General features: G+C 42.6%; 1 protein-coding gene across 4 annotated transcripts in view; it reads left to right on the plus strand.

Annotated features, from left to right (window-relative positions):
- Positions 1–20,153, plus strand: part of LOC121585171 (amyloid-beta A4 precursor protein-binding family A member 1) — a 98,455-nt gene extending 78,302 nt beyond the window's left edge. For all 4 annotated transcript variants that reach the window (XM_041901560.2, XM_041901562.2, XM_041901563.2 and 1 more), the window contains exons 4-14: positions 4,194–4,304; positions 7,578–7,617; positions 8,812–8,957; positions 12,719–12,751; positions 14,058–14,144; positions 14,918–15,106; positions 16,016–16,195; positions 17,517–17,729; positions 18,318–18,437; positions 18,667–18,807; positions 19,803–20,153. In XM_041901560.2, the coding sequence (XP_041757494.2) occupies positions 4,194–4,304; positions 7,578–7,617; positions 8,812–8,957; positions 12,719–12,751; positions 14,058–14,144; positions 14,918–15,106; positions 16,016–16,195; positions 17,517–17,729; positions 18,318–18,437; positions 18,667–18,807; positions 19,803–19,874 (1,332 nt within the window). In that variant the 3' untranslated portion in view covers positions 19,875–20,153. The remainder of the gene's footprint in view (positions 1–4,193; positions 4,305–7,577; positions 7,618–8,811; positions 8,958–12,718; positions 12,752–14,057; positions 14,145–14,917; positions 15,107–16,015; positions 16,196–17,516; positions 17,730–18,317; positions 18,438–18,666; positions 18,808–19,802) is intronic.
- The last annotated feature ends 6,501 nt before the right edge of the window (positions 20,154–26,654 follow it).

Here is a 26,654-nt window from a genome sequence, read left to right on the forward strand (position 1 = left end):
AAGGCCTGTTACCCCTCGGCTGAGGAATTGGAGGAGATTGAGCGCCGCAAGGTCCTGGAGATCTTTGAAGAGGAAAGTAGGGAGACTTTTCTCGGATTCCCAGACCCAGAAGTCTCACGGCTTAATGCCTGTGACCCCTCAGCTGAGGAGCGTGAGCGCCAAAAAGTAATGAATATTTTTGTAGAGGAAAGTGATGAGGAGACCTTTCTCGGTTTCCCCGACCAAGATCTGCCTTCCCGGGCAATGGTCGGCTTTTTCCAGGGGAGGGGGTGTGTGACGGCCCTGAATATTTCTGAACCGTCTCAGTGCTTCTCCTTCTAATAGGGCGCTTCCCCTTTAATTCCCCATTAAATAGCCAGCATCAGCTGCGCAAAGGTGAAGTTGTGATTGAGACATGAATGAGGATGGGTACTACCTTCAGTTCATGAAGCTTCGCTATTACGTTTGTTTTGTTGCCTTACAGTGGGTTTTGTAGCCTTAAAGCGAGTTTACCCAGGATTGGATCCACTCTGTGCGTCTGTGGACTACAACTCTCCGTTGGTTTTCGTGGCCTTTTCTCCGCTGGAGAGCTGTTGGCGGATTGTCTGACTGACCGACTGACTACAACTTTTTGTACACGGTATTTCATTTGTTTGGGGTGAAGTATTCTGTGATTTAGGTAGTTGTGAGGACGTATTATTCTTTGGGTAGTCTTTGATACGCTTTATAGTTGTGTTACAAAATAAGTGTTATTTTGAGTGTATGAAAATACTGGGTTTATGCTACGGACAAACGTTGCGGGACTAAGGTCACTTGAGTCACTGAACTTATTTACCGGGCTGGACTCTTTTTATGCCCGAGGTACAGGACATTTCTAAATGAACATAAGTGCATTGATTTGTTATATTGTTGTGTGTGGGTGTGTGTGATCATTTATGTTGGGAATACAACCACGCAAAAAGAATACACTGGTTTGAAGTTCTTTCCAAGGTTTTAAGGGGTTTATGAAAAGTATATTTTCATCTTGACTTTTGCATAAGTCCTTTGTATTGGTGTGACTTGACGGACCAGATGGGACTCATTCCCTCCCAAACTAAAAAGGAGAAACCCATGCTTTCTCTGGTAGGCACAACCTACCTGGCACCCCTATAAATAACCTCAAGTCAAAACCGTTACAACACATACACACATACACACTATACATAACAAACAGAGCCCTGCTAGATTAGTCTGTCTCCTATCCTGTTGTTGAGAGGCTAATTAATTAGCTCTGTTTGTCTTTGATTAATTTCAGACAGCACAACGTACGTCTGGTTTAGAGCCAACCACCAGCTCTCATGGCGTTAGGACTGCTGCTGGTACCAACGTTGTTATTGTCTTACAGAACCAGGACCTGTCTCTGGTTTGGTTCAGTCCAGAGAGAGACACACAGTATCATTATGTCACGTTTCTTTTTATGTGTGGACCCCAGGAAGAGTAGCTGCTGCTTTTGCAACAGCTAATGGGGAGGGAGGGAGGGAGGGAGGGAGATTGTTTTTTGCCTTCCCCAGGATCATTTATTTAGTGTAGATGAGAGAGTGTGAATAATTCAGAGGGTTTCCAATAACGTTGAAGAGAAAGGCTGTTTTCCTCCACTGCAGGCCTCTGTCTATACACAGACACACACACCCCTCCCTGTGCCTTTCTGACAAGTCCATGGTGAATTCTGATACCTTGTGATACAGGAGTAGAGCAGAGCTCAGCCTTGGTACCAAGCCACCAGAGACTGTAGATACACTACCACTGAAGTACCATGAGAGAAGGTTAGCTAGTTTACCTCATTCAGGTTCTGTATCCACTAGGTAGTGTCTGTTTGTGTGTGTAAGTTAAGGACAGTCTGCATCATAGTTTGACCGTTTCTCAGGCTCAAGGTATGGAGAACTTCTGGGATTTCCAGGTAGACCGTCTGCATGGAAAGCATGGAAACCAGGTTTGTTTGGAGTGAACATTAGTGTAGTTTGGGTGGATGTATACCAAACATTCCTCCTCTGTTGTGCAGTGTTGGACCTGGACTTCTTTTCTATGGACTGTGGATTCGGACCAGTTTTCATTGTGGGAGTTGTTTTCACTTCAGTTTCTCTAAATGTCTAAAATGCATGACAGTTGAGCTGTATGTCTCTGACTGTCAATATCCCAGAGCTTGTGTATGCATTTAGATTTAGCTGTGAAGCTTTGCATAGCGTTGGTGACATCAAAGGCATGCAGTGTAGTTTTCTTTTTTTACATGTTAGCACATCGTTAGCTTTTTACTGTTTTCAAATACATAAATGCTTCAAAATTCTCAAAGTGATATTAGCTAATGAAGATTAGCGACTCCTGTGTTTACCACAGACCTTATTTTCTGCGTTTATCCAAAAGCCCAATTCATTTCTTCAAAGGCTTTGCCCAACGAGACATGGCGGAGTTAGCCTCCGTAAGTGCCTACAAAAGACTCCATTACAATTGGTCTCTATGGTTGTTGGGGTTTAATTAGTCTGCTAAATGACTAAATGTCTGTGTAATTTGTCACTTTTTTTATCTGGGGGTTTTGAACACTTGGTTCCAAGTACCAGGGAAGCAGCCACTCTCCAAAACCAGGTTGAATAGTTTTAATAAGGCATCCTGCGGCTCAGGAGCACAGTGTTTAATAATTTCATTCCTGATGCTGTCAGGGCCGCATGCCTTTCTTCGAAAGTTCAGTGTGTGTAATTTGGTAGTCAATTGGGTTCTGGTTGTTTTGAATTATGTGTTCTAGGGAGTTTTTCTTGGATATTTCTTTGTTTTAAAGTAAGATCTTCTGATGGTATTATTCCATAGAGACTTCCAAATGATCTTTCCAGATGTTTCCATTTTGGATCATTCTTCTGTTGTCCGTTTAAGCCATTCCATTTCTCCCAGAACTGGTTTTCAGTCTTTCAGTGTTTTCAAAATGCTTCCGTTTCTTCCATCTTAGGTTTTATTTGTATTCTTTAAATGTGTCACAATATTCTTGCCAAATGTCTGTATCTTGTGGTTGGTAATGTTTTTTATTTGATATATACACTACCGGTCAAAAGTTTTAGAACACCAACTCATTCAAGGGTTTTTCTTTATTTTTACTATTTCTACATTGTAGAATAATAGTGAAGACATCAAAACTATGAAATAACACATATGGAAAAAGTGTTAAACTAATACTATATTTTATATTGGAGATTCTTCAAATAGCCACCCTTTGCCTTGATGACAGCTTTGCACACTCTTGGCATTCTCTCAACCAGCTTCACCTGGAATGCTTTTCCAACAGTGTTGAAGGAGTTCCCACATATGCTGAGCACATGTTGGCTGCTTTTCCTTCACTCTGAAAGGAAATCATTGATACATTCAGTAATTTATGGGGAGTGCAATGTTGTGTTGAAGTCTGTTGCGCTGTCAGGGGCCCATTTGTGCATTTTATTTAGATTAATCAGTGTACAGGGCTCTGTTTGTGTGGTCTTTGGGTGGAGAAGTATTTTTCTTTGTGTGGTCAGCCAATGGTGTCTGTGGTCTGACAGTGAATGCATTAATGGTGGTGGGGGGGTCCAAGTCTGAGATTGTGTATAACAACACTGGTCCCAAGATCTGAGCGGTAGGTGAACCTTCCCAAAGAATCTACTCTATTCCTGCCATTAAAAAAATACAGGCCTAAGGCTCGACAGAGAACAAAAATGGAAGGAGTTTTTGCATCACTACCTGCTCAGGGCTATTTCTGTTACTAGTGATGGGACTCGGGCATAAGGAGGGATGTCCAAATACTGTATATGTTTATTACCCTCAGGGTCTACACAGTCAGGTTCAGAACCTGTTCTAGCATTAAAATCCCCACACGAAAGCACATTTCCCTCAGCTTGGAACTGGTTGGTTTCTCTTTGGAGATTATTATAAAACGTATCATTCTAAGTAGAATTTGAGTGAGAAGCATAGACTGCACATACAGTATATATAAATTATTGTCACTAAGGATTGTGCTTTTGTTGAGTTTGAACCAAATGTGGGTGTTACCCTTATTGATTTGGTTCAGTGAAAGGTCTTGTATAAGTCTTGTATACCATATGATCAATCCTTCCAAATTATCTTTCTTTCTCTTTCTCTTTCTCTCTATCGCTTTCTCTTTCTCTTTCTTTCATTCTCTCTCACTCTCCCCTCTCCCCCCCCTCTCTCTTCCTCTCTCTCTCTAGTCTCCAGGTTCAGACTCTCAGGCCTCTCCTCAGGGGGCGGAGTCTTCCATCCGGACACCCATGCTTGAAGGGAGTGACAGCTTCGAGTCTCCACCCCTTTCCGCTAAAGAGGTGTGTGCGTGTATGTGCATGTATATGTCCATGTTATGATGTTTACCAGGTAGTGTGACGAATCAAAATGACACTGCATATAGGGCTGTTGCGGTGACCATATTACCGCCACACCGGCAGTTATGAGTCATGACCGCAGTCAAATTCCATGTGACCGTTGAGTCATGGTAATCTCCTTTTATGCACTCTGGACATGCATTGGTAATACCCAACTCGCTAACGACCATCAGGTTGCTAATGGGCTGGCACTCAGTGCTCTATTGTCCCTCTAACCACGCTGACATCAATGCAAATGCATTCGAAAATCACATCAAACACTTATCGAAATACTATCATGCTTAGAAAACCTTGAGGTTAAACATTTTGACCTCACTGTGATGATCAATTTGAAGAAAGAAGTTCAACAACAGGTTGAAACGGAGTGGAAAACATGGTCGTTGTGGATGTTGTTTCAGAGCCAAGCTCAACGAAATGTGTAGAACAACATACTTATGCATATGCATATGTCTATATATGAGCCCAATCCCCCCCAAAAAAACTGAATTAAAAGAATGAATGTGCTGTTAGGGCGGCAGGTAGCTTAGTGGTTAAGAGCGTTGTGCCAGTAACCGAAAGGTCGCTGGTTCTAATCCCCGAGCCGACTAGGTGAAAAATCTGTCGACGTGCCCTTGAGCAAGGCACTTAACCCTAATTGCTCCTGTAAGTCGCTCTGGATAAGAGCGTCTGCTAAATGACTAAAATGTAAATGTAAAATGTTATACAATACATAGCTTAATAGCCTACCGCATATTAGCACGCCCGAAAAAAACAGAGTTTTTGGTACATAATTGGTCTAGCTTATGTGGACTGTATTATTATGCATACTGGATGTAGTGGTTGCCTTATATTACACTCAAAACTGTCTATCCATGGGTATGGGAGAGAACGTATAGGCCTCGGTGATGCTGTTGGTTGTGCAGGGAGGCTTACAGAGTTAACCTACAATTATAGTGAATTTGTATTAGATTTTGAATAGCCTAGTAATAGGGCATTTTTTATATTTTCATAATTAATAGGCTGACACCTTTCGCTGCAAAATATCTCACCACCGTGCATTTCCATTTCCTGGTGGCATTGTCATGCTGGAGGGTCATGTCAGGATGAGCCTGCAGGAAGGGTACCACATGAGGGAGGAGGATGTCTTCCCTGTAACGCACAGCGTTGAGATTGCCTGCAATGACAACAATCTCAGTCCGATGATGCTGTGACACACCGCCCCAGACCATGACAGACCCTCCACCTCCAAATCGATCCCACTCCAGAGTACAGGCCTCGGTGTAACGCTCATTCCTTCGACGTTAAACGCAAATCCGACCATCACCCCTGGTGAGACAAAACCGTGACTCGTCAGTGAAGAGCACTTTTTGCCAGTCCTGTCTGGTCCAGCGACGGTGGGTTTGTGCCCATAGGCAACGTTGTTGTCGGTGATGTCTGGTGAGGACCTGCCTTACAACAGGCCTACAAGCCCTCAGTCCAGCCTCTCTCAGCCTATTGCGGACAGTCTGAGCACTGATGGAGGGATTGTGCGTTCCTGGTGTAACTCAGGCAGTTGTTGTTGCCATCCTGTACCTGTCCCGCAGGTGTGATGTTCGGATGTACCGATCCTGTGCAGGTGTTGTTACACAAGGTCTGCCACTGCGAGGATGATCAGCTGTCCATCCTGTCTCCCTGTAGCGCTGGCTTAGGCGTCTCACAGTACGGACATTGCAATTTATTGCCCTGGCCACATCTGCAGTCCTCATGCCTCCTTGCAGCATGCCTAAAACACGTTCACGCAGATGAGCAGGGACCCTGGGGCCTCCTTAGTGTCCTAAGTTTTCATAACTGTGACCTTAATTGCCTACCGTCTGTAAGCTGTTAGTGTCTTAGTGACAGTTCCACAGGTGCATGTTCATTAATTGTTTATGGTTAATTGAACAAGCATGGGAAACGGTGTTTAAACCCTTTAATATAATATAATATAATATGCCATTTAGCAGACGCTTTTATCCAAAGTGACTTAGTCATGCGTGCATACATTTTTTTTTGTGTATGGGTGGTGCCGGGGATCGAACACACTACCCTGGCGTTACAAGCGCCGTGTTCTACCAGCTGAGCTACAGAGGACCACAATGAAGATCTGTGAAGTTATTTGGATTTTTACGAATTAGCTTTGAAAGACAGGGTCCTGAAAAAGGGACGTTTCTTTTTTTGCTGAGTTTATATTTAATCCTGTGTTCAAGCAGAGTCTTGATGGTTGCCGCTAAAAAGAAGAGGTTCCCAGCTGCTACTATATTTATTTCTCAGCTGCTTTGCTATAAAGCCGGAGTAGCCTACCCGGCATTATTTAAACTGGGGGAAAGGGGCCTCCATTCGCTATTCGAGTGCATACAGATGACATGTCTTTTTTCCCCTGCCCCCAGTTCCTACCCATTTCATAATGGGCCATTCTAAATTGAAACATATTTTACATATTAGTAAAGACAAGATTAAATTGAGAATAGTCTGATGGGTGAAAATATGATCACTTGATGAGAGAACAGGGTGTGCAGCCAGAGGCAAAGAACAGAGCGCAAGCTTTTTTTGCGACTTTTTCAAATAGTCAATAGCCTATAGTTGCATCATGCAGCCAATATGTTTTGATTTCTAAGACATTCTGAGGTTTGCATCATTCACAACTAAATTTGCCAAATAACTCTAAATCTAGCGTATAGGACCTGTTTCAAATGATCCATTTTATTCTTACAATAAAATAATGGCACAGGACTTATAAGCATATCTTGTCTGTTAAATGAACTAGCCTACAGCATGGCGCATAGCCAGATAACATACAGTAGGCCGAATCATATTCAGTTCTTTTGAAATACATTTTCTACATATCATAATGTTTCTTTAGACCTACCTAAAATAAATAATGGATTTATTGTGATGGTGTATATTAAATTGATTTATTAGACTTTTTTTTATGTAGATGTTCCAAAGGCGCGCATCAGCGACTTGTATGCATAGAGGCCTGCCGATTCAAAACATGTTTATGTTAATTAACGGGCAATTACCATGAGACCGGCAGTCATTTGCATGACAATAACAGGCTGACAAAATGTCATGACCGCCACAGCCCTAACTGCATACTGACCCCCAATGTGTCAACCAACGTTTCAGTCTGTCTTTCACCAGTGTTATGACAGTGTAATGATGACCATGCCTGTGTGACCCGTCAGTAACGTGTTATCTGTCTCTCCTCTACACCTACAGGCCAGGAGAAGCCTGGCCTCCTTCCCTACCTATGTAGAAGGTAAGACCTGCTCCTGGTCTTTACTTCACTCTCCTCTGCTTTACTTCACTTTGCCAGTGCAGATTTGAATATATTTGAGAAGAGGTTTTCTCTTGTAAATGCTTGGGTGATTTAGCTGTGTTGGGTTATGCTGATGTATAGGCCTACATTTAGTACCAGATCAGCATTTTTAAATGTCATGCAGGGCTGAGAGGGAGGCAGGGACAATTAGAGACAGAGAAAGGGCCTCTAGTGCACCAGTCAAACGCTTCAGTGCGGTCTGTCTTTCTCCTTCTATATCTATCTCTCTCTCTCTCTCTCTTTCTCTATCTCTCTCTCTCTCTCTCTCTCTCTCTCTCTCTCTCTCTCTCTCTCTCTCTCTCTCTCTCTCTCTCTCTCTCTCTCTCTCTCTCTCTCTCTCTCTCTCTCTCTCTCTCTCTCTCTCTCTCTCTCCTCTCTCTCTCTCTCTCTCTCTCTCTCTCTCTCTCTCTCTCTCTCTCTCTCTCTCTCTCTCTCTCTCTCTCTCTCTCTCTCTCTCTCTCTCTCTCTCTCTCTCTCTCTCTCTCTCTCTCTCTCTCTCTCTCTCTCTCTCTCTCTCTCTCTCTCTCTCTCTCTCTCTCTCTCTCTCTCTCTCTCTCTCTCTCTCTCTCTCTCTCTCTCTCTCTCTCTCTCTCTCTCTCTCTCTCTCTCTCTCTCTCTCTCTCTCTCTCTCTCTCTCTCTCTCTCTCTCTCTCTCTCTCTCTCTGTGTGTGTCTCTCTCAATTCAATTTCAATTTAAGGGCTTTATTGGCATGGGTAACGTATGTTAACATTGCCAAAGCAAGTGAAGTAGATAGTAAACAAAAGTGAAATAAACAATACATATTAACAGTAAACATTACACTCAGAAGTTCCAAAAGAATAAAGACATTTCAAATGTCATATTATGTATATCTACAGTGTTGCATTCTGTGTGTATTAGCTCAGTAGGAGCATTGTGTCTCAAGCCTCTCTAGCACAAGGACACTGGTGACACACACACTTTCTCTCTTTCTGACTCTCACACTCCCTCTCAGCCCCCTTACGATGTGCCAATCAATCCTGCAGCAATCCAAATGTTCTGATTTCTGCATCTTTAGAGTTGAAGTCTTCACAAACATGTTAAGATTCAAACCTTACTGTCCAATATATTCCAAATCATGGCGTTTTAATCTTCCTACTCTCCTACCCCTCCAGTCCCAGGTCCATGTGACCCAGAGGACCTGATTGATGGGATAATCTTTGCTGCTAACTACCTGGGCTCCACCCAGTTGCTGTCTGACAAGACTCCCTCCAAGAACGTCCGCATGATGCAGGCCCAGGAGGCTGTCAGCCGCATCAAGGTGAGGAGAGAGAGAGATTCCATTTTTTTCTTTGTTTTTGCTCTCAATGATGTGTTTGAACATGCTGTGTTGACCCTAATAGACAGTAAAAATTATTTGCTTACAGAGGAACTTCTGGATAGATCCCATTTATTACATTTTAGTAATTTAGCAGATGCTCTTATCCAGAGCGACAGGAGCAATTAGGATTAAGTACCTTGCTCAAGGGTACATCCACAGATTGTTCACCTAGTCAGCTCGGGGATTCGAACCAGCGACATTTAAGTTACTGGCCCAACACTCTCATGCCGCCCAACCTGATTCCAACCTGTCCTTGTACTGTATTATGTTTTCTACCTGGTAATGGATAATATCTAATATCCTGTTTTTAATACTGTCTGATAACACACTGGGCAAAAACTGGTTGCATCAACATTGTTTCCACATAATTTCAACAACAAACAATCTATCTGATTATGTTGAATCAATGTGGAAAACTGATTGGATATGCAAAAAGTCATCAACGTAAGGGAATTGTCTTTTTTTCACCCAACTGAACCTAAATCCAATGACATGGTGACATTTTTTGTTGATTTCACGTTGAATTCACGTTAGTTGACATCTCAACCAAAGGTAAATCCAAACTAAACGTTGAAATTACATCTGTGCCCAGTGGGAACATACTTCTTCATAACGTCTTTATCACAAGTGATCGAATTGATATCTGTTTTGCATAGAAACATGTTCTATGCTGTGTACGAACCTGAATATGTACAAAGGTCAAGATCTCACATCAGTACATTTCTACCTATAACTGTGTCACTTCCATAGAGAATGATAGAGGACGGTAGTACCCAAAAGCTTGTTTTAGCTTGGGCTGTGCTATTGAGGACTTTCCCCATTTTGAAGAAGTCAACTGGGTGGGAAGGATCACATAATTCCATCCAGGTCATCAGGAGGGATCAGCCAATTAATTATACTTGAGTAAACATTCCATAACTGCAGGTGGCAGTAAATCGGCAACCTTGGCTTTATACCTGTTCAAACAACACACTCCAGGTGGCAGTATGCACCCTTTGAGTTTGTTTACCAAGTAGTAGAAGAAGAAAATGGACTACTTCAAAATGGAAATGGCCTCAATCGCGCTGCCCGTGCACTCACAGATGTCATAGGGGGACAGATACATTGAAGAATCCTCTATCATTCTCTATGGTCACTTCCCCTCACTCACTTCCTCTCACATGACCTGGGTCTTCCTGACATCGTCCTGGTTTATCAGCCTCCTGGCGCCCCTCCAGCCCATAGCCCATACTGTAGTGACTCAGCATTTTACATCCCGCCTGATCAAAATGCACTGAGCTGTAGCCCATAGCCTCTATCAGCCCATACATACTGTACACACACCTAGAGTATGTTCTCTGTTGTTACTCCTGTTCTCATCAGACAGAGCCACCTCTGCACATTCTACTGTATCTTATACTATAGCATCCTTCCTATGTTTCTTCCTTGACTTTTTCCAAATGTTGTTGTTACAGCCTAAATTTAAAACAAATTAATTTGAGATGTCAGTAATCTACACACAATATCCCATAATGTCAAAGTGGAAATGTGTTTTTAGAAATGTTACAAATTAATAAAAAATGAAAAGCTGAAATGTCTTGAGTTAAACACCTTTGTTTTGGCAAGCCTAAATACGTTCAGTAGTAAAAATGTGCTTAAAAAATCACATAATAAGTTGCATGGACTCACTCTGTGTGCGATAATAGTGGTTAACATGATTTTTGAATGACTACCCCATCTCTGTACCCCACACATACAATTATCTGGAAGGTCCTTCAGTCAAGTAGTGAATTTCAAGCGCATATTCAACCACAAAGTCCAGGGAGGTTTTCTATGCCTCACAAAGAAGGGCACCGATTGGTAGATGTGTAAAAATAAAAAGAGCAGACATTGAATATCCCTGTGAGCATGGTGAAGTTATTAATTACACTTTGTATGGTGTATCAATACACCCACTCACTACAAAGATAGTCGCCCTTCCTAACTCAGTTGCCAGAGAGGAAGGAAAGAGCTCAGGGATTTCACCATGAGGCCAATTGTAATTTTCAAATGGTTACAGAGTTTAATGGTTGTGATAGGAGAAAACAGGATGGATCAACAACATTGTAGTTACTCCACAATACTCAACTAAATGACAGAGTGAAAAGAAGGAAGCCTGTACAGAATACAAATATTCCAAAACATGCATCCTGTTTGCAACAAGGCACTAAAGGAGTACTGCAAAGAATGTGGCAAAGAAAATACATTTTTGTCCTGAATACAAAGCATTATGCTTGGGGCAAAAACAACACATCTCTTGAGTACCACTCTTCATATTCTCAAGCATGGTGGTGGCTGCATCATGTTATGAGTATGCTTGTCAACGGCAAGGACTAGGGAGTTATTTTGGATAAAAAGAAACAGAATAGAGCTAAGCATAGGCAAAATCCTAGAGGAAAACCTGGTTCAGTCTGCTTTCAAACAGACACTGGAAGGCGAATTTACCTTTCAGTAGGACAATAACCTAAAACACAAGGCCAAATCTACATTGGGGTTGCTGACCAAGATGACATTGAATGGCCTAGTGGCCTAGTTACAGTTTTCACTTAAATTGGCTTGAAAATCTATGTCAAGACTTGAAAATGTCTGTCTATCAATGATCAACAACCAACTTGACAGAGCTTGAATTTGAAAAAGAATGATGGGCAAATATTGTACAATCCAGGTGTGCAAAGCTCTTAGAGACATACCCAACACGACTCACAGCTGTAATTGCTGCCAAAGGTGTTTTCTAACTTGTATTGGGTTGAATACTTATCTAATCAAGATATATTAGTGTTTCAGGTTTCATGAATTTGATATTAGAGTATTTTATGTAAATCATTGCCAAAAAAAAGACAATTAAATCTATTTTAATCGCACTTTGTAACACAACTAAATGTGGAAGAAGTCAAGGTGGTTGAATACTTTCCAAAGGCACTGTACCTATTAGTTTACTATGTATTGTAAAGACATACTCAAGATTCCAATTAAGCATGATACACTTTCACATTAACTGAAGACCTCATTAAGTGTATCTTACCATAAATTAATGGTGCAGTTTAATTAAAAAATAGTTATGATGGTAATAACTGTGTCTAATCCTTTTAGTGCACAAGTGAGCCAACTGCTGGCCAAAACATAACACACTGAACAGTAAAGTAGATATACCATTAGGTACTTTTTTAAAGACTGGTTGACTTCAGACTGGTTGAATCCCAGAATTTAGATGTAAGATATGTTCTAAATTGGAATGTCCCAATGGATGTAATCAATACACACACTGCCACTCAACCCCCTCCCCAGATCCATAGACCTACTACGCCCATGCTACTACAGCCCTGCACTACTCTGACCACACACACAGCTGTGTTTTTGTGAAATTTCAGGACTTTTTGGAGTGTCACATTTTTTCACCATTACAAATCCTATTTCCCTTAACCCTAAACCCAACACTAAACCTAACCCCAAAACCCTAAACCTTAAGCTTAAAATAGCATTTTACCAAATTCAGGACCTGAAAAAAGTCCTGACTTTTCAAAAAAAGTTATAATTTTCCTACCTTTTCAGGACATTAAGGTGAAATGTGACATTGGGGTCCAGATAATGTAGGAAAACAAGTGCACACACACGGCACACCCTCCCTGAGCCCTGCTTCAGTCTAACCCATTCTCCTGTATGTGTGTTTGTTCCATGCCAAGCAGACGGCCCAGAAATTAGCCAAAAACAAGAAGAAGGTGCGGTACTCCTCATTGATTGGCTGTTCAGTGTTCCGTTGTGTTTTCCTGTGTCTGGCTGTGTCTACGTCCCAAATGGCACCCTATTCCCTATTTAGTGCACTACTTTTGACCAGAGCCCTATGGGCTATATAGGGAATAGGGTGCCATTAGGGACTCATCCTGTGTTGTAAAGCCTCGCCTCTCTCTCTTTTATTTTTATATTTTCCTTATTTTTCCTCTTCTTTTACTCGCTGCATTTTCTGAATCCAGCAACGAAGTCCTATGTGTTAATTTGCAGTCATGTTATGTATTCCATTCTTAGGTCTGTCTGTCAATTAAATCCGTCACCATTTTCTCATTCCATGTCAGACATTCTCTGACTTATCCTCCTACAGAGTTTCTACAAGATACTGACAGGAATACATAGACACATGGACACATGATATAGATGTAAAATGAATAAAAGCTTATACGAGGAGAAACTGAAATTGCTGGAAGCAGAAAATGGCAGTGCAGCCACAATTTTTTTGTTATACCATGAAGTGTTGTGTTTGTGATCGTACTTGAAGAGGTTTTACTCTGGCACAAGCTTCTGTATTAGTGTGGTATTTCACTGTGGTTGTAACAATTGTAAGGCTGTTAGCACTGTGAATCCTGTGGATGGCTAACATTACACACAGCAGCACCTCTTTCTCTTTTCCAACACAGACCGACTAAGTATTCACTGTAACCCCAAGGTTTCTCAACTCTGGTCCTGGAGACTCACAGGCATCCATCCAGGTTTTCATTACAACCAACACACTCATCACTGTAATACGACTTAATGAAGTGGCCAAAAACCAGTATAACTAGAGTGAAACCCAGCTGACACAGTGGGTCCCCAGGAGGGAAGTTGAGAAACACTACAGTATAACTAATAAGACTAACCCCATTACTAACTCCAGCCTCTCTGCTACCTATGGAGAGGCTAAATTCGACTAACTACTGAACTAACTCTGAATGTCCTGTACAAGCCAGAGTTACACTGAAGGAAAACTACAACTCTGTACACATACACACACACACATACAAGCACAGACACACACTCTACCTGCAACATTCTGAACCTCACCTGAAAGCTTCTGGTTGATTGAAAGTGCTGGTGTCTTCCTTCAGTGTTATCTCTGGTAGTTGTGGACTGTCTCTGACCTCTCAGTCTAGTTGTGGAATGATAATAATGGACTGTCAGCTGTACTGCTCTAATAGACTCAATGCTCAATTGCCATGTTCTGTCTCTGTGTCTTTCTGTCACTGTATGTATCGGTCTGTGTGTGTGTCTAAGCAGGCTCCAGAAGGTGAGGCCCAGCCCATGACGGAGGTGGACCTCTTCATCTCCACCCAGAGGATTAAAGTCCTCAACGCTGACTCACAGGTACACTCTCTCTGTCTCTCTCTCTGTCTGTCACTCTGTCTCTCTCTCTCCCTCTTGTCCTCGTATGTTGCTCACTTCTCTGTTGACGTTTCTCTCCTCAGGTAGTAACAGTCCCAGCCAGGTTGCCATGGCAGCCAGTGGGCTTAGATTTACCTAGTGGCGGGGCGTGGCTCATTAATCCCAGCGTGGGGCCAATCAGAGGGCCTGGCCACACCAGCCACTTACCTGTACACGTACCCCTGGGATACACTCTCACTACGGCTCTAACTCAATCAATATAGTGTTTCTTGAGAGTCGATTTTTTCACACGACGGCTGATGGAGTTGCTTTGATATTGTAGTAAATAAAAATGGCTTGAGGTGTTATAGAAATGATTTAATAATATTGCATTGGAAATTGATCAGGAAAATTAGATGGTGGTAGGAAAAGGCCTAAACATTCTAGTCAGAGTAAATGGGTTCTTTCTTCCTGCTGATTTGGTCCTGAGTTTCTTCTTTCTGGGCCCTCCCTGTCCTGACCACAGACATAGAGAAGGATTGAATCTGGTAGACATGAAACATATGGTCATTGACCGTCCCCTCTGTGTCTACAGGAGACCATGATGGACCACCCCTGACCATAACCCTATCATTAACCCATGAACCCTGACCATAACCCTATCATTAACCCGTGAACCCTGACCATAACCCTATCATCACCCCTTGAACCCTGACCATAACCCTATCATCACCCCTTAACCCATGACCCTAACCCTATCTGTCCTCTATCTACAGGAGACTATGATGGACCACCCTCTGAGGACCATCTCCTACATCGCTGACATCGGCAACATCGTGGTTCTGATGGCGAGACGCCGTATGCCCCGCCCAGACTCCACGGACAGCGTGGAGGCGTCAGACCCCGTCGAGGACGAGAAACAACGCCAGTACAAGATGATCTGCCACGTTTTTGAGTCAGAGGATGTGAGGATCTCTTTACTTTTACTTTCAAACGATGTCTCATCTCTCTTTCTCTCCCTTTCTCTCTCTCCCTCCCTCTCTCCTTCACTTACTCTCTCTGTCTTTTACTCTCACTGTCTTTCTCGTTTGTTCATTCATTCTCTGTCACTCTGTATACCTTTCTCTGTATCTTTTGTGCTTACAACCCTTACTTTATATCCGTGTTTCACACACACTCTCTTTGTGGTTACAATTACAACCCTTAGTCTCTCCATCTCTCTCGCTTTCTTTCTCATTATTTTTCTCTCTCTATCTGGATTCGACTCGTCCTGTTGACTGACTCTCAACCTCATTTAATTTTAATGAAGCATTCATTAATCATAATCAAGTCTCCACTCCCTCCCTTACCATCTAATGGTGCATTTCACTTAAGAGTTGTTTTTGGGACTCCTGGTGTAACTGGGGTCACACACACACACACACACACACACACACACACACACACACACATACGAACACACACACACCTCAGTGTGTGTGCCAGTGATGACAGCATGGTTGACCTTTCCTGTGTCTCTGTGCTCCATTGATTTGAGATCAACTTCAGAAGACAGAGCGGGACTCGGAGAGATGAAACATTCATCTCATCAATATGAAACACTTCTGTCCTGATTGGTTTGTTCTGTTTAAAGCCCCCATGCGGTCTTTTTTATTTGAATTTTAAATCATCACTGTACGACTAATAAATCACTGTGTGTTTATTTCCCTCCCTCTCTCCCCCCCTCCCCCCGCCTCCCTCTCTCCCCCCCCCCCCCGCCTCCCTCTCTCCCCCTCCCCGTGCCTCCCTCTCTCCCCCTCCCCTGCCTCCCTCTCTCCCCCCTCCCCTGCCTCCCTCTCTCCCTCCCTCCCCTGCCTCCCTCTCTCCCTCTCCAGGCCCAGCTGATAGCCCAGTCTATAGGCCAGGCCTTCAGTGTGGCGTACCAGGAGTTCCTGCGAGCTAACGGCATCAACCCAGAGGACCTGAGTCAGAAGGAGTACAGTGACCTGCTCAACACTCAGGACATGTACAATGACGACCTCATACACTTCTCCAAGTCTGAGAACTGCAAAGACGTGAGTCTGTTGTAGAATGATGAACTGTACTACAGTACCCATAATGCTCTGTATCTGTGTTCGGTTTTATCTTACTAAAGGCGTTCGTAAAGCTAACACTGTGGTGCCCCTGATTAATACATCTGTTAACCACTTCTACAAGTCTGAGAACGAGTGGGTTGTGCTACAACCCTGGTTTTACGAATGAAGAACAGAATTCTTACTATGCTATAAACTGTCTCCAGTCAGCAGCACCACTGAATCATTTTTAACCTTGAAACCACCCATGTCCAGTCTTGGCCACTGCAGGCAGTGATTGTTCCTCGGGACCCAAGTTTTGGTTTTTGCCCTAGCACTACACAGCTGATTCAAATAAGCAACTAATCATCAAGCTTTGATCATTTGAATCAGCTGTGTAGTGTTAGGGCAAAAACCAAACTGTGCACCCCTTGGGGTCCCGATGACCGAGTTTGGGAAACGCTGCTCTAGACCATGGCGCGTAGTAAGAACTTAAGTTCGAAATGAAATAAAACAGCAAAGATGTGAGTCTCTCAGACCCTGGGATCTCTCAGGCAGGCCTCTGGAGAATTGATCAATTGATTTTATTTGCCAGTTAAAAAAACACAATACATTTTAAAAACAATAACAAATAAAAAGCCACCACACATTGACACTGGTTAGGAACAGTCCCTTTGCCTTCTCTGCCATCCCCGGGCACTGCATGCAGTTGTTGTCATTCCCAGCAGATGAAACAAAAAAGCAGGTGCTGCATTATTTAAATCCAAATAGCTTAGCTATCAAGCCAAACAAATATACTTTTTTATCTCAGTCCTGCAACTTTGTGAGTCAAGACAACCAGATGTAAGCGAACAAAACCCAGAGCAATGAAAACCCCCACAAATATTTTTTTTTTAATGACATAGAAAACACAGAAAATAACTAAATATGTACAATATTTACAGAGCTCTCTGCCTAAGCTACCTCACGCTGCCATGGCAGCCACGGAAGTACAACATAGTTAAACAAAGTATTTGTTATTAAGCCAAAAGTAGTGAACTATGGCTGGGTTGACACAGGCAACACAATTCTGATCTTTTGCCCAATTACTGGCAAAAGAGCTGATCTGATTGGCCAATAAAACAATTTGTGGGAAAAAAAGACCAGAATTGGGCTGCCTGTGTAAACGCAGCCTATGTAGAGAGTAGGGTTTGCTCTTTCTTTGGGGTGTAGACCAGGTTACTGTAAAAGCAATTTGTGGCAACTGCTGATGTAAAAAAGGCTTTATAAATACATTGAGATCAACCGATTGATTGATTGATTGACTGATTGTGGGTCTCCCCAGATTTACATCGAGAAGCAGAAAGGTGAGATTCTGGGCGTGGTCATTGTGGAGAGTGGGTGGGGCTCCATCCTGCCCACAGTCATCATCGCCAACATGATGCATGCTGGTCCGTCGGAGAAGTCAGGCCGTCTTAATATCGGAGACCAGATTATGTCTGTCAACGGGACCAGTCTGGTGGGGCTACCCTTGTCTACCTGCCAGACCATTATTAAGGTAACACACACACTCTCTCCTCCCTCTCTTTCTCTCTCTTCATCCATTAGTCTGGTGGGCCTGCCCATGTCTGCCAGAGCATCATGAAGGTACTGGAGGACATGATATCTCTCTTTCTGTTCTACCTCTCCTTCCTTTATTTCTCACCTATCTCTGCATCCTCTTTCTTTCCTCACTATCTCTGCATCCTCTTTCTTTCCTCACTATCTCTTGCTCCTCTTTCTTTCCTCACTATCTCTGCATCCTCTTTCTTTCCTCACTATCTCTGTATCCTCTTTCTTTCCTCACTATCTCTGCATCCTCTTTCTTTCCTCACCATCTCTGCATCCTCTTTCTTTCCTCACTATCTCTGCATCCTTTTTCTTTCCTCACTATCTCTGCATCCTCTTTCTTTCCTCACTATCTCTGCATCCTCTTTCGTTCCTCACTATCTCTGTATCTTCTCCTCTTACAGTGACGTGTTCTCTTTTATGTGAGAACAGGAATGCCAAGGACAGTGCAGTACACACAGCCAACATCTAGACTTGTCATCTACCAATTCTCTTATTAGACTAGTTTCATTCCTACTCCACTTCTCTTCTCTCTCAGGGTCTGAAGAACCAGTCTCGTATCAAGCTGAACATCGTCAGGTGTCCTCCCGTTACCACGGTGCTCATCAGACGACCTGACCTCAGATACCAGCTGGGCTTCAGCGTACAGAACGGCATTGTGGGTATCACCAGGGAGACCATGTGTTGTGTGATGTCATGAGCCCCAAACTTACTGGCCGTTTGACTTTGTCCTCTTTGCTTTGAGATAATAACCTTCTGTTTGTGCATGATAGTTGTGACTCTTAAAGTGATGGGCTCATGCTTTTGCTGAAACTGAATATAACTGAATTTAAGCTGAATAGCTGAATGTAATTGTCTTTTTTGGACCTTCCCCTTCACACCCACAGATCTGCAGCCTTATGCGAGGGGGCATCGCTGAGAGGGGAGGGGTCAGGGTCGGCCACCGCATCATCGAGATCAACGGCCAGAGCGTGGTGGCCACGCCCCATGAGAAGATCGTCCACATCCTGTCCAACGCTGTGGGAGAGGTGAGGTCAGAGGGCAAAGGTCATTCTGAGCCTGTAACTGTTAGCTTAGCAAAGCATTTCAGTTTTGGTGCTAAACCTTCAACCATTGTTGGGTTAGGTTTAGGGTAGTCTCGTGTAGCCATACCTCCAAAACAGTGGAGGCTGCTGAGGGGAGGAAGGCTCATAGTAATGGTTGGAACGGAGCAAATGAAATGGCATCAAACACATGGAAACCATGTGTTTGATGTTGTTGATACCTTTCCCCTTATTCCGCTCCAGCCATTACCATGTGCCCGTCCTCCTAATTAAGGTGCCACCAATCTCCTGTGCTCCAAAATGACGTTGTCAGGCTACCTTTGGAGGTCTGGAGAATTTTGTATTAGCTGAAATTGTTCGAATGGTCCAAATGTTACATTTCAAGAACCCTCCCCCACATGCCCCTAGAAGGTCTTTGTTATGTTAGTCAGTGTTTTCTGACCAGGTATGACACATTTTGTAGAGCTGGAAAACCTGGAATAAAAACAGAATTCTGTTTTGCCAGAAGTGTGCTCTGTACACAAAATCAAGTCAATGAAAGCATTACAACGTCTCTGCTTGAAAACTCTACTAAAAAAAAGAGACGTTATGAGTGGGCACCTTTGGAGCTCCGCCCAAGCAAGGCATTTCATTTGTTTGACGTGTTGCTAGGCGTCACTGATTTTATACTGTGTTTCCACCCATTTTGAGCTGTTTTCTACCATTGACTTCACCAGGCTTTCTGTATATGGAAGCCTGGTTCTCAATGAGGATAGGGTTAAGGTTGGGGTTAGAGTTGAGGTTAGGGTTAGGGTTGAGACTAGGGTTAGAGTTGAACTGGGATGGAGACATGAAGCTAGGGTTAGGGTTGAGCTGGGATGTGGACATGAAGCTAGGGTTAGGGTTAAGGCTAGGGTTGTCTAGTTACTGTATATCTATGATCAGCGTGACTCTCATTCTTCAGCTTTCTGACTTTCTTCATCCTACGCTTTCTTCCACAGATCCACATGAAGACGATGCCAGCTGCCATGTACCGCCTGCTAACTGCCCAGGAGCAACCCGTTTACATCTAGAGATGACCTCCCTCTCCTACCCCTGACATCCGACCTCACCCCCTGATGACCTCACCCCCTGATGACCTCACCCCTGACCCCTTATACTGACCCCCAGCATCACTGCACCCTCTGTGTGAGCAACTCCTTCCCCTCCCTCAAACCAATGGAGACTGAAGCTTCTTAATCCTTACGAGTGGACCTATCATATGCTCTGGATTACTATTTTATCCAATCCGATTGTTTTGCTGTGGAGAGTAGTGTTTGGCTGAAAAATACAGCTTGTTCAAGCCCCTCCCATCCCAAGTGTTGCTTCCTGAACGTCGCACTGACCTTCCTTTCTTTCTCATGTTTCTTTCTTCCCTCTGTTTCTCTCTCTCTCTCCCTCTCCCTTTCTCTGTCTCTCTCCCTTCTCGCTCTCTCTCTTTCCCTCTCTCGTTCTCTCCCCCTCTCCCTCTCTTTCCGGCTGCACTCGTCTGATGTAATGTTGAATACTTCTGTGTTCTCCCACAACACAAACAAAAAGAGAGGGAGTGTGACAAGCATTCCACGTTTCTCCACACACATCTGTTATAGTCAGGCCTCGTACAGGGAAGGCTACAGTACACAGACCAAATTATTTCAAACCTTCCAAGGAATTCACATTCCCTTCTGAAACAACGTGCTGTCCATGAAAAACAGTTCTACAAGGCTGGAGGCTCAGTTCGGCTCAGCTGGTATTAGACTAGTCACGTACTTTTTCCACCCTGGGAAGAGGGGCCTCTGCATCATCAAACCACCATATGTCTTAAGGGTTTACAGTCACTCTGAGACCAGAGCTTAAAGTAACTGCCCAGTGTTTCCAGATTTCTATGAAATATGACCAACAATTACAATATAAGTGAAATAGTTTCTTTCAAAATATGGTAATTAGTATGTTAAAAAGCAGCTTTTCTGAGTTGGAATGGTGTGGGCGTACCCCAACAACAGAATGGTGTGGGCATATACCAGTCATTAAAAATATTCCTGAAAGTAGGCCGCTGATTGGCCAGCTCATCCTCCTCAGGGAGATACATCTATGAGAAAATAGCAAGCATTTTTGAAATGGTCTGTTTGAGATACAAGTTTGAGATGGGGTTTTTGAAGTGTTTTTTTTTCTTCCAATTTATGCTTTGGACACATACGAGTCAACAACATTATTTGGATATTAACTTTTAAAAGAGAGATTTTAACTGGGCAGTTACTTTAAGCCATACGTTACATTTCACATAGCTTGCGTCCCAAATGGCACCCTATTCCCTATAGTGAACTACTTTTAAGCAGGACCCATAGGGCCTGGGTCAAATGTAGTGCACTATGTAGGGGGGATAGGGTGCCATTTGGGACGCATACATAGAGGTTCTGTACTAAAGGCTGTGGTGGTGGAATACTGTAGAAGCTAAAACTGTTCAGATCCATCTTCGTCTGAGGAGAGATAGCAGAGGTCAACCAGATGTGTATAGAATACCTCAGACTTTGGCAACAAGTTGAAGTTCAGGATTTAAAAACATATTTGCGATCAGGAAAGTTGGATTAGATTGTGTTACAGTACAACCTGAAAAACAACCTGCAATGAAATTATTTTATATTTTAGTTCATTACCGAGGATTTTACATTCCTCTGTATTATTTAATATATATTTTTTTGTCTTGAATATAATCTGCAACATTTATGCCAGACCATACTGTAATTCTGTTTATAGGGCATAATATTGCATTGCATTTGGATCTGTCTTTATACTTGAAGAATGCTTATCATAGTACATGGAATGGGCCATTATTTTGTTTAAAAAACATTATTTATTATTTTATTTTTAGATATTTTGTTATCTTGCAAATGTGACGAAATGAAAGTACTTTGAGTCAACATATCTCACAGTTCCCTGGTGTATATGATCCTCAAATGTATCTATCTCTGCTGCGTAAAGTGGATAGAAGTTCCCCTCCTGTTTGTGTTGGGCCCCCTGCCTTTCTGACTAGAAGTGATTAGAGGCTACAGTGTTTTGAGACTAGGAGCTCGATTGTTTGGAGGCCCTGTAGCTCTACTCTGGGACTGTAGCGTACTTAAGGATCAGATCGAGTTATTTTAGAATGTTCTAAAATGTAATTCTGTAATGTCTAGAACTCTAGACAATAAAAAAAAAACGAATTCCAGGAAGCTTCCACCTTGTTTAACGTGTATGAGCTTTGACCTTCTGCCCAGACAGCCTCTCCCTCACTTCGTGTCTCCCGTGTCACTTCCTGCTTGAGACACGCCCCCTCTTGACTCGCGTTTACAAACTGTCATGGGATAGTTTCCGGGTTGTGGAGTGGACACACATTATGTCGCAACACTGACTTGTGGAGGGAACACATTCTGTTGCTACACTGAGTTGTGGAGGGAACACATTCTGTTGCTACACTGAGTTGTGGAGGGGACACATTATGACGCTACACCTCTGTACTGAGCATTGCTAGTTGCTGCTGGAGCACCCTGCCACCTGGGCTTGTGTGTCACACGTTGACCCTGCCCCTCTGCCCTACTCCCCCCTCTAAACCATTGATTGTTCCAATTGTCTATTCTATCTCATCCCGAAATCTCATATTGGCCTTATTACTGTACTTTTTATGATATTGAACTACTAAATGATACTGAAAAAGTTGTTCCTGTACGGTCGACCATATAATGTTCTAGCATGGTTTATCTATGGAGTCACCGGTCGGTTGGTCGGTAATATGCTGTATCATTCCTGCTTCTAGTGTGTGTGGTGTGTAATGACAACTTCTTTACTCCATGTTAAACCAAAACCAGCTGGAATACATAATATATACATAAATATATATAAATATAAAGGTATATATACTTCTAATGGTTATTTGGTGTGTTTGGATTGACCATATAAGCAAGCTTCAATGAATAACAAGTAATGTGAAAAGAGAATTCAGACTGATGGCAAGGGCCCTTAATGTGACTCTGAAAGAAGTGGTTTCATATGAACTATGATTGTGTGAAAAGACATAACTGTACATAGTTGACTAGCGCACAAGGTAACGAACACAGGGGTGTATTGCTATAGACCTCCCCTCCCGTGTTCGGGGATAGTAGACTATTGTGATGCAACAAAGTTTTCCTTTGTAAAGAGATGGGGAGCAAACATACACTTGAGTAGGTGGGATAACTCGTGTTTATAATGCACTGTTTTGAATGTAATTAATCTTTAAAAAATATCTAAAGATAAAAAAAATACTTTCTGTAAAGCTGTGGCAATGTTTATTTATTTGCTAGCTTTTCTGTGATGTTAGTTATTGAACTACATTACCTTACCAGAACTGGAATGTTTGTAACGGTATTTACAACAATAAACTACTTGCAAAAGGACTGTACTGTTGTCGCTTTCTTTTTTTAAAGGTATTGCTTAAGGAGGCCCACTCCTTTCGTATTTTTTTTCACTTTATTGAAGAGGTAGTACAGTGTGAAAGATGGGGAAGGGTGAGTCAAAGGGCAGTGGGCCCGATTCTAACCCATGCCGACTGGCATACATGTGTGCCGGGGTCAGCGGCTGTAACCGCTGGACCAAACAGACCACTTGTTGCTTTCTAAGGCCAGGATTCAATCCAAGGCGTGTTATAGAGCAGTGCACTGGACAGCCGACAATGTGCCTTTTAAAGGTAATTTTAGGTTGAGAATATCCACAGCATTTACCATGAATGCCATCTCAGCTAACGTTAAGGACATTGCCTTTAAAAGGCACATTGTCGCTGTCCAGTGCACTGCTCTATAACGCGGATTGGGTTGAATCCCAGCCTAAATGATGCAGTTTGATTAAATGAATTGAAGCTAAATTTAGCATCCCAACACTCTTGTATTGCAAGACCAGTTTAATTAATATTGAACATTTCATATGGACATGATTTGAAACATTACAGGCAGCAGGGGTAGAATTTTCCTGGGTAGCTAGTGAAGTGTAGCGAGAGACTCTTCCTTCCATAGACTCTCACATGCAGCTCTCCTTCAAGTTATGCCTAAATTCAATCTTGTTTTTGCGCGATTTACATTTGAAGGTAATTTTCGATTGAGTAGACATACAGTACCAGTCAAAAGTTTGGACACACCTACTCATTCCAGGGGTTTTCTTTATTTTTACTATTTTTTACATTGTAGAATAATAGTGAAGACCTCAAAACTATGAAATAACACATATGGAATCATGTAGTAACCAAAAAAGTGTTAAACAAACCAAAATATATTTTGTATTTGAGATTCTTCAAATAGCCACCCCATTGCCTTTGCCTTGATGACAGCTTTGCACACTCTTGGCATTCTCTCAACCAGCTTCATGAGGTAGTCACCTGGAATGCATTTCAATTAACAGGTGTGCCTTCTTAAAAGTTAATTTCTTTCCTTCTTAATGCATTTGAGCCAATCAGTTGTGTTGTGACAAGGTAGTGGGGGGTATACAGAAGATAGCCCTATTTGGTAAAAGACCAAGTCCATATTATGGCAAGAACAGCTCAAATAAGCAAAGAGAAATGACAGTCCATCATTACTTTAAGACATGGTCAGTCAATACAGAACATTTCAAGAACATTGAAAGTTTCTTCAAGTACAGTTGCAAAAACCATCAAGCGCTATGATGAAACTGGCTCTCATGAGGACCGCCACAGGAAAGGAAGACCCAGAGTTACCTCTGCTGCAGATGATAAGTTCATTAGAGTTACCAGCCTCAGAAATTGCAGCCCAAAGAAATGCTTCACAGAGTTCAAGTAACAGACACATCTCAACATAAACTGTTCAGAGGAGACTGTGTGAATCAGGCCTTCATGGTCGAATTGCTGCAAAGAAACTAATACTAAAGGACACCAACAATAAGAAGAAACTTGCTTGGGCCAAGAAACACGAGCAATGGACATTAGACTGGTGGAAATGTGTCCTTTGGTCTGGAGTCCAAATTGGAGATTTTTGGTTCCAACCGCCGTGTCTTTGTGAGACGCGTGTGGTTGAACGGATGATCTCTGCATGTGTATTTCCCATCGTAAAGCATGGAGGAGGAGGTGTTATGGTGTGGGGGTGCTTTGCTGGTGACACTGTCTGTGATTTATTTAGAATTCAAGGCACACTTAACCAGCATGGCTATCACAGCATTCTGCAGCGATACGCCATCCCATCTGGTTTGGGCTTAGTGGTACTACGTTTTTCAACAGGACAATGACCCAACACAAATCTAGGCTGTGTAAGGGCTATTTGACCAAGAAGGAGAGTGATGCATCAGATGACCTGGCCTCCACAATCCCCTGACCTCAACCCAATTGAGATGGTTTGGGATGAGTCAGACCGCAGAGTGAAGGAAAAGCAGCCAACAAGTGTTTGGCTTATGTGGGTACTCCTTCAAGACTGTTGGAAAAGCATTCCAGGTGAAGCTGGTTGAGAGAATGCCAAGAGTGTGCAAAGCTGTCATCTAGGCAAAGGGTGGCTATTTGAAGAATCTCAAATATATATTTACATTTACATTTACATCATTTAGCAGACGCTCTTATCCAGAGCGACTTACAAATTGGTGCATTCAACTTATGATATCAAGTGGGCCAACCACTTTTTTAAAATTGTTTATGGGGGGTGGGGGAAGATATATGTATAAAAAACACCTGGGAGCCAGAAATCTTTCTGATCCCTCCTGAGATGTGTGCAAACCTGGTGGCCAACTACAAGAAACGTCTGACCTCTGTGATTGCCAACAAGGGTTTTGCCACCAAGTACTAAGACATGTTTTGCAGAGGGGTCAAATACTTATTTCCCTCATTAAAATGCAAATCAATTTATAACATTTTTGACATGCGTTTTTCCAGATTTGTTTGTTGTTATTCTGTCTCTCACTGTTCAAATAAACCTACCATTAAAATTATAGAATGATCATGTCTTTGTCAGTGGGCAAACGTATAAAATCAGCAGGGGATCAAATACTTTTTTCCCTCACTGTATATGGCTGGCAAGTGGCTTGTGTGGATATTTTAGTATATGGTGGTTAGCTACAGACTACAGTGTTGCTGCTGCACATATCAGCCAACCAGACCGAATATTGATGATGATGTAAATCAAGTGACAGGGCAGACTGGGAAACAGGCACAACCCGGGCGCTCGCAAGTACCGTACAAGGCAGACCAACAGACCTTTTTTGAAACCTTTCATTCTATGGCTCAGTATAAGGTGGCCCAGATCATCTCTCACAATGCAAACAACATCTGTATGGCCCCGTGTAGCTCAGTTGGTAGAGCATGGCGTTTGCAACGCCAGGGTTGTGGGTTCGTTTCCCACGGGGGGCCAGTATGAAAAATGAATGCACTCACTAACTGTAAGTCGCTCTGGATAAGAGCGTCTGCTAAATGACTAAAATGTAAAATGTACTGTACATATATCGGTAAACTTCAACAGTATTAGCACAGCACAAATAAAAAAACACACATAAATCAAATTTTACGAATACAATTGCTTACTTATAAGCCCTTAACCAACAATGCAGTTCAAGAAATAGAGTTAAGAAAATATTTACTAAATAAACTAAAGTACAAAATAAAAGGTTACACAATAAAATTACATAACAATAACGAGGCTATATACATGGGGTACCGGTACTGAGTCAATGTACGGGGGTTAGTCGAGGTAGTTTGTACATGTAGGTTAGGGTAAAGTGACTATGCATAGATAATAAACAGTGAGTAGCAGCAGTGTAAATAGTCCGGGTGGCCATTTGATTTACACTGATTCCCCCTCTTTGTTTTTACACTGCTGCTACTCGCTGTTTATTATCTA

Source organism: Coregonus clupeaformis, chromosome 16 (assembly GCF_020615455.1).
Source record: "Coregonus clupeaformis isolate EN_2021a chromosome 16, ASM2061545v1, whole genome shotgun sequence".
Classification (NCBI taxonomy): domain Eukaryota; kingdom Metazoa; phylum Chordata; class Actinopteri; order Salmoniformes; family Salmonidae; genus Coregonus; species Coregonus clupeaformis.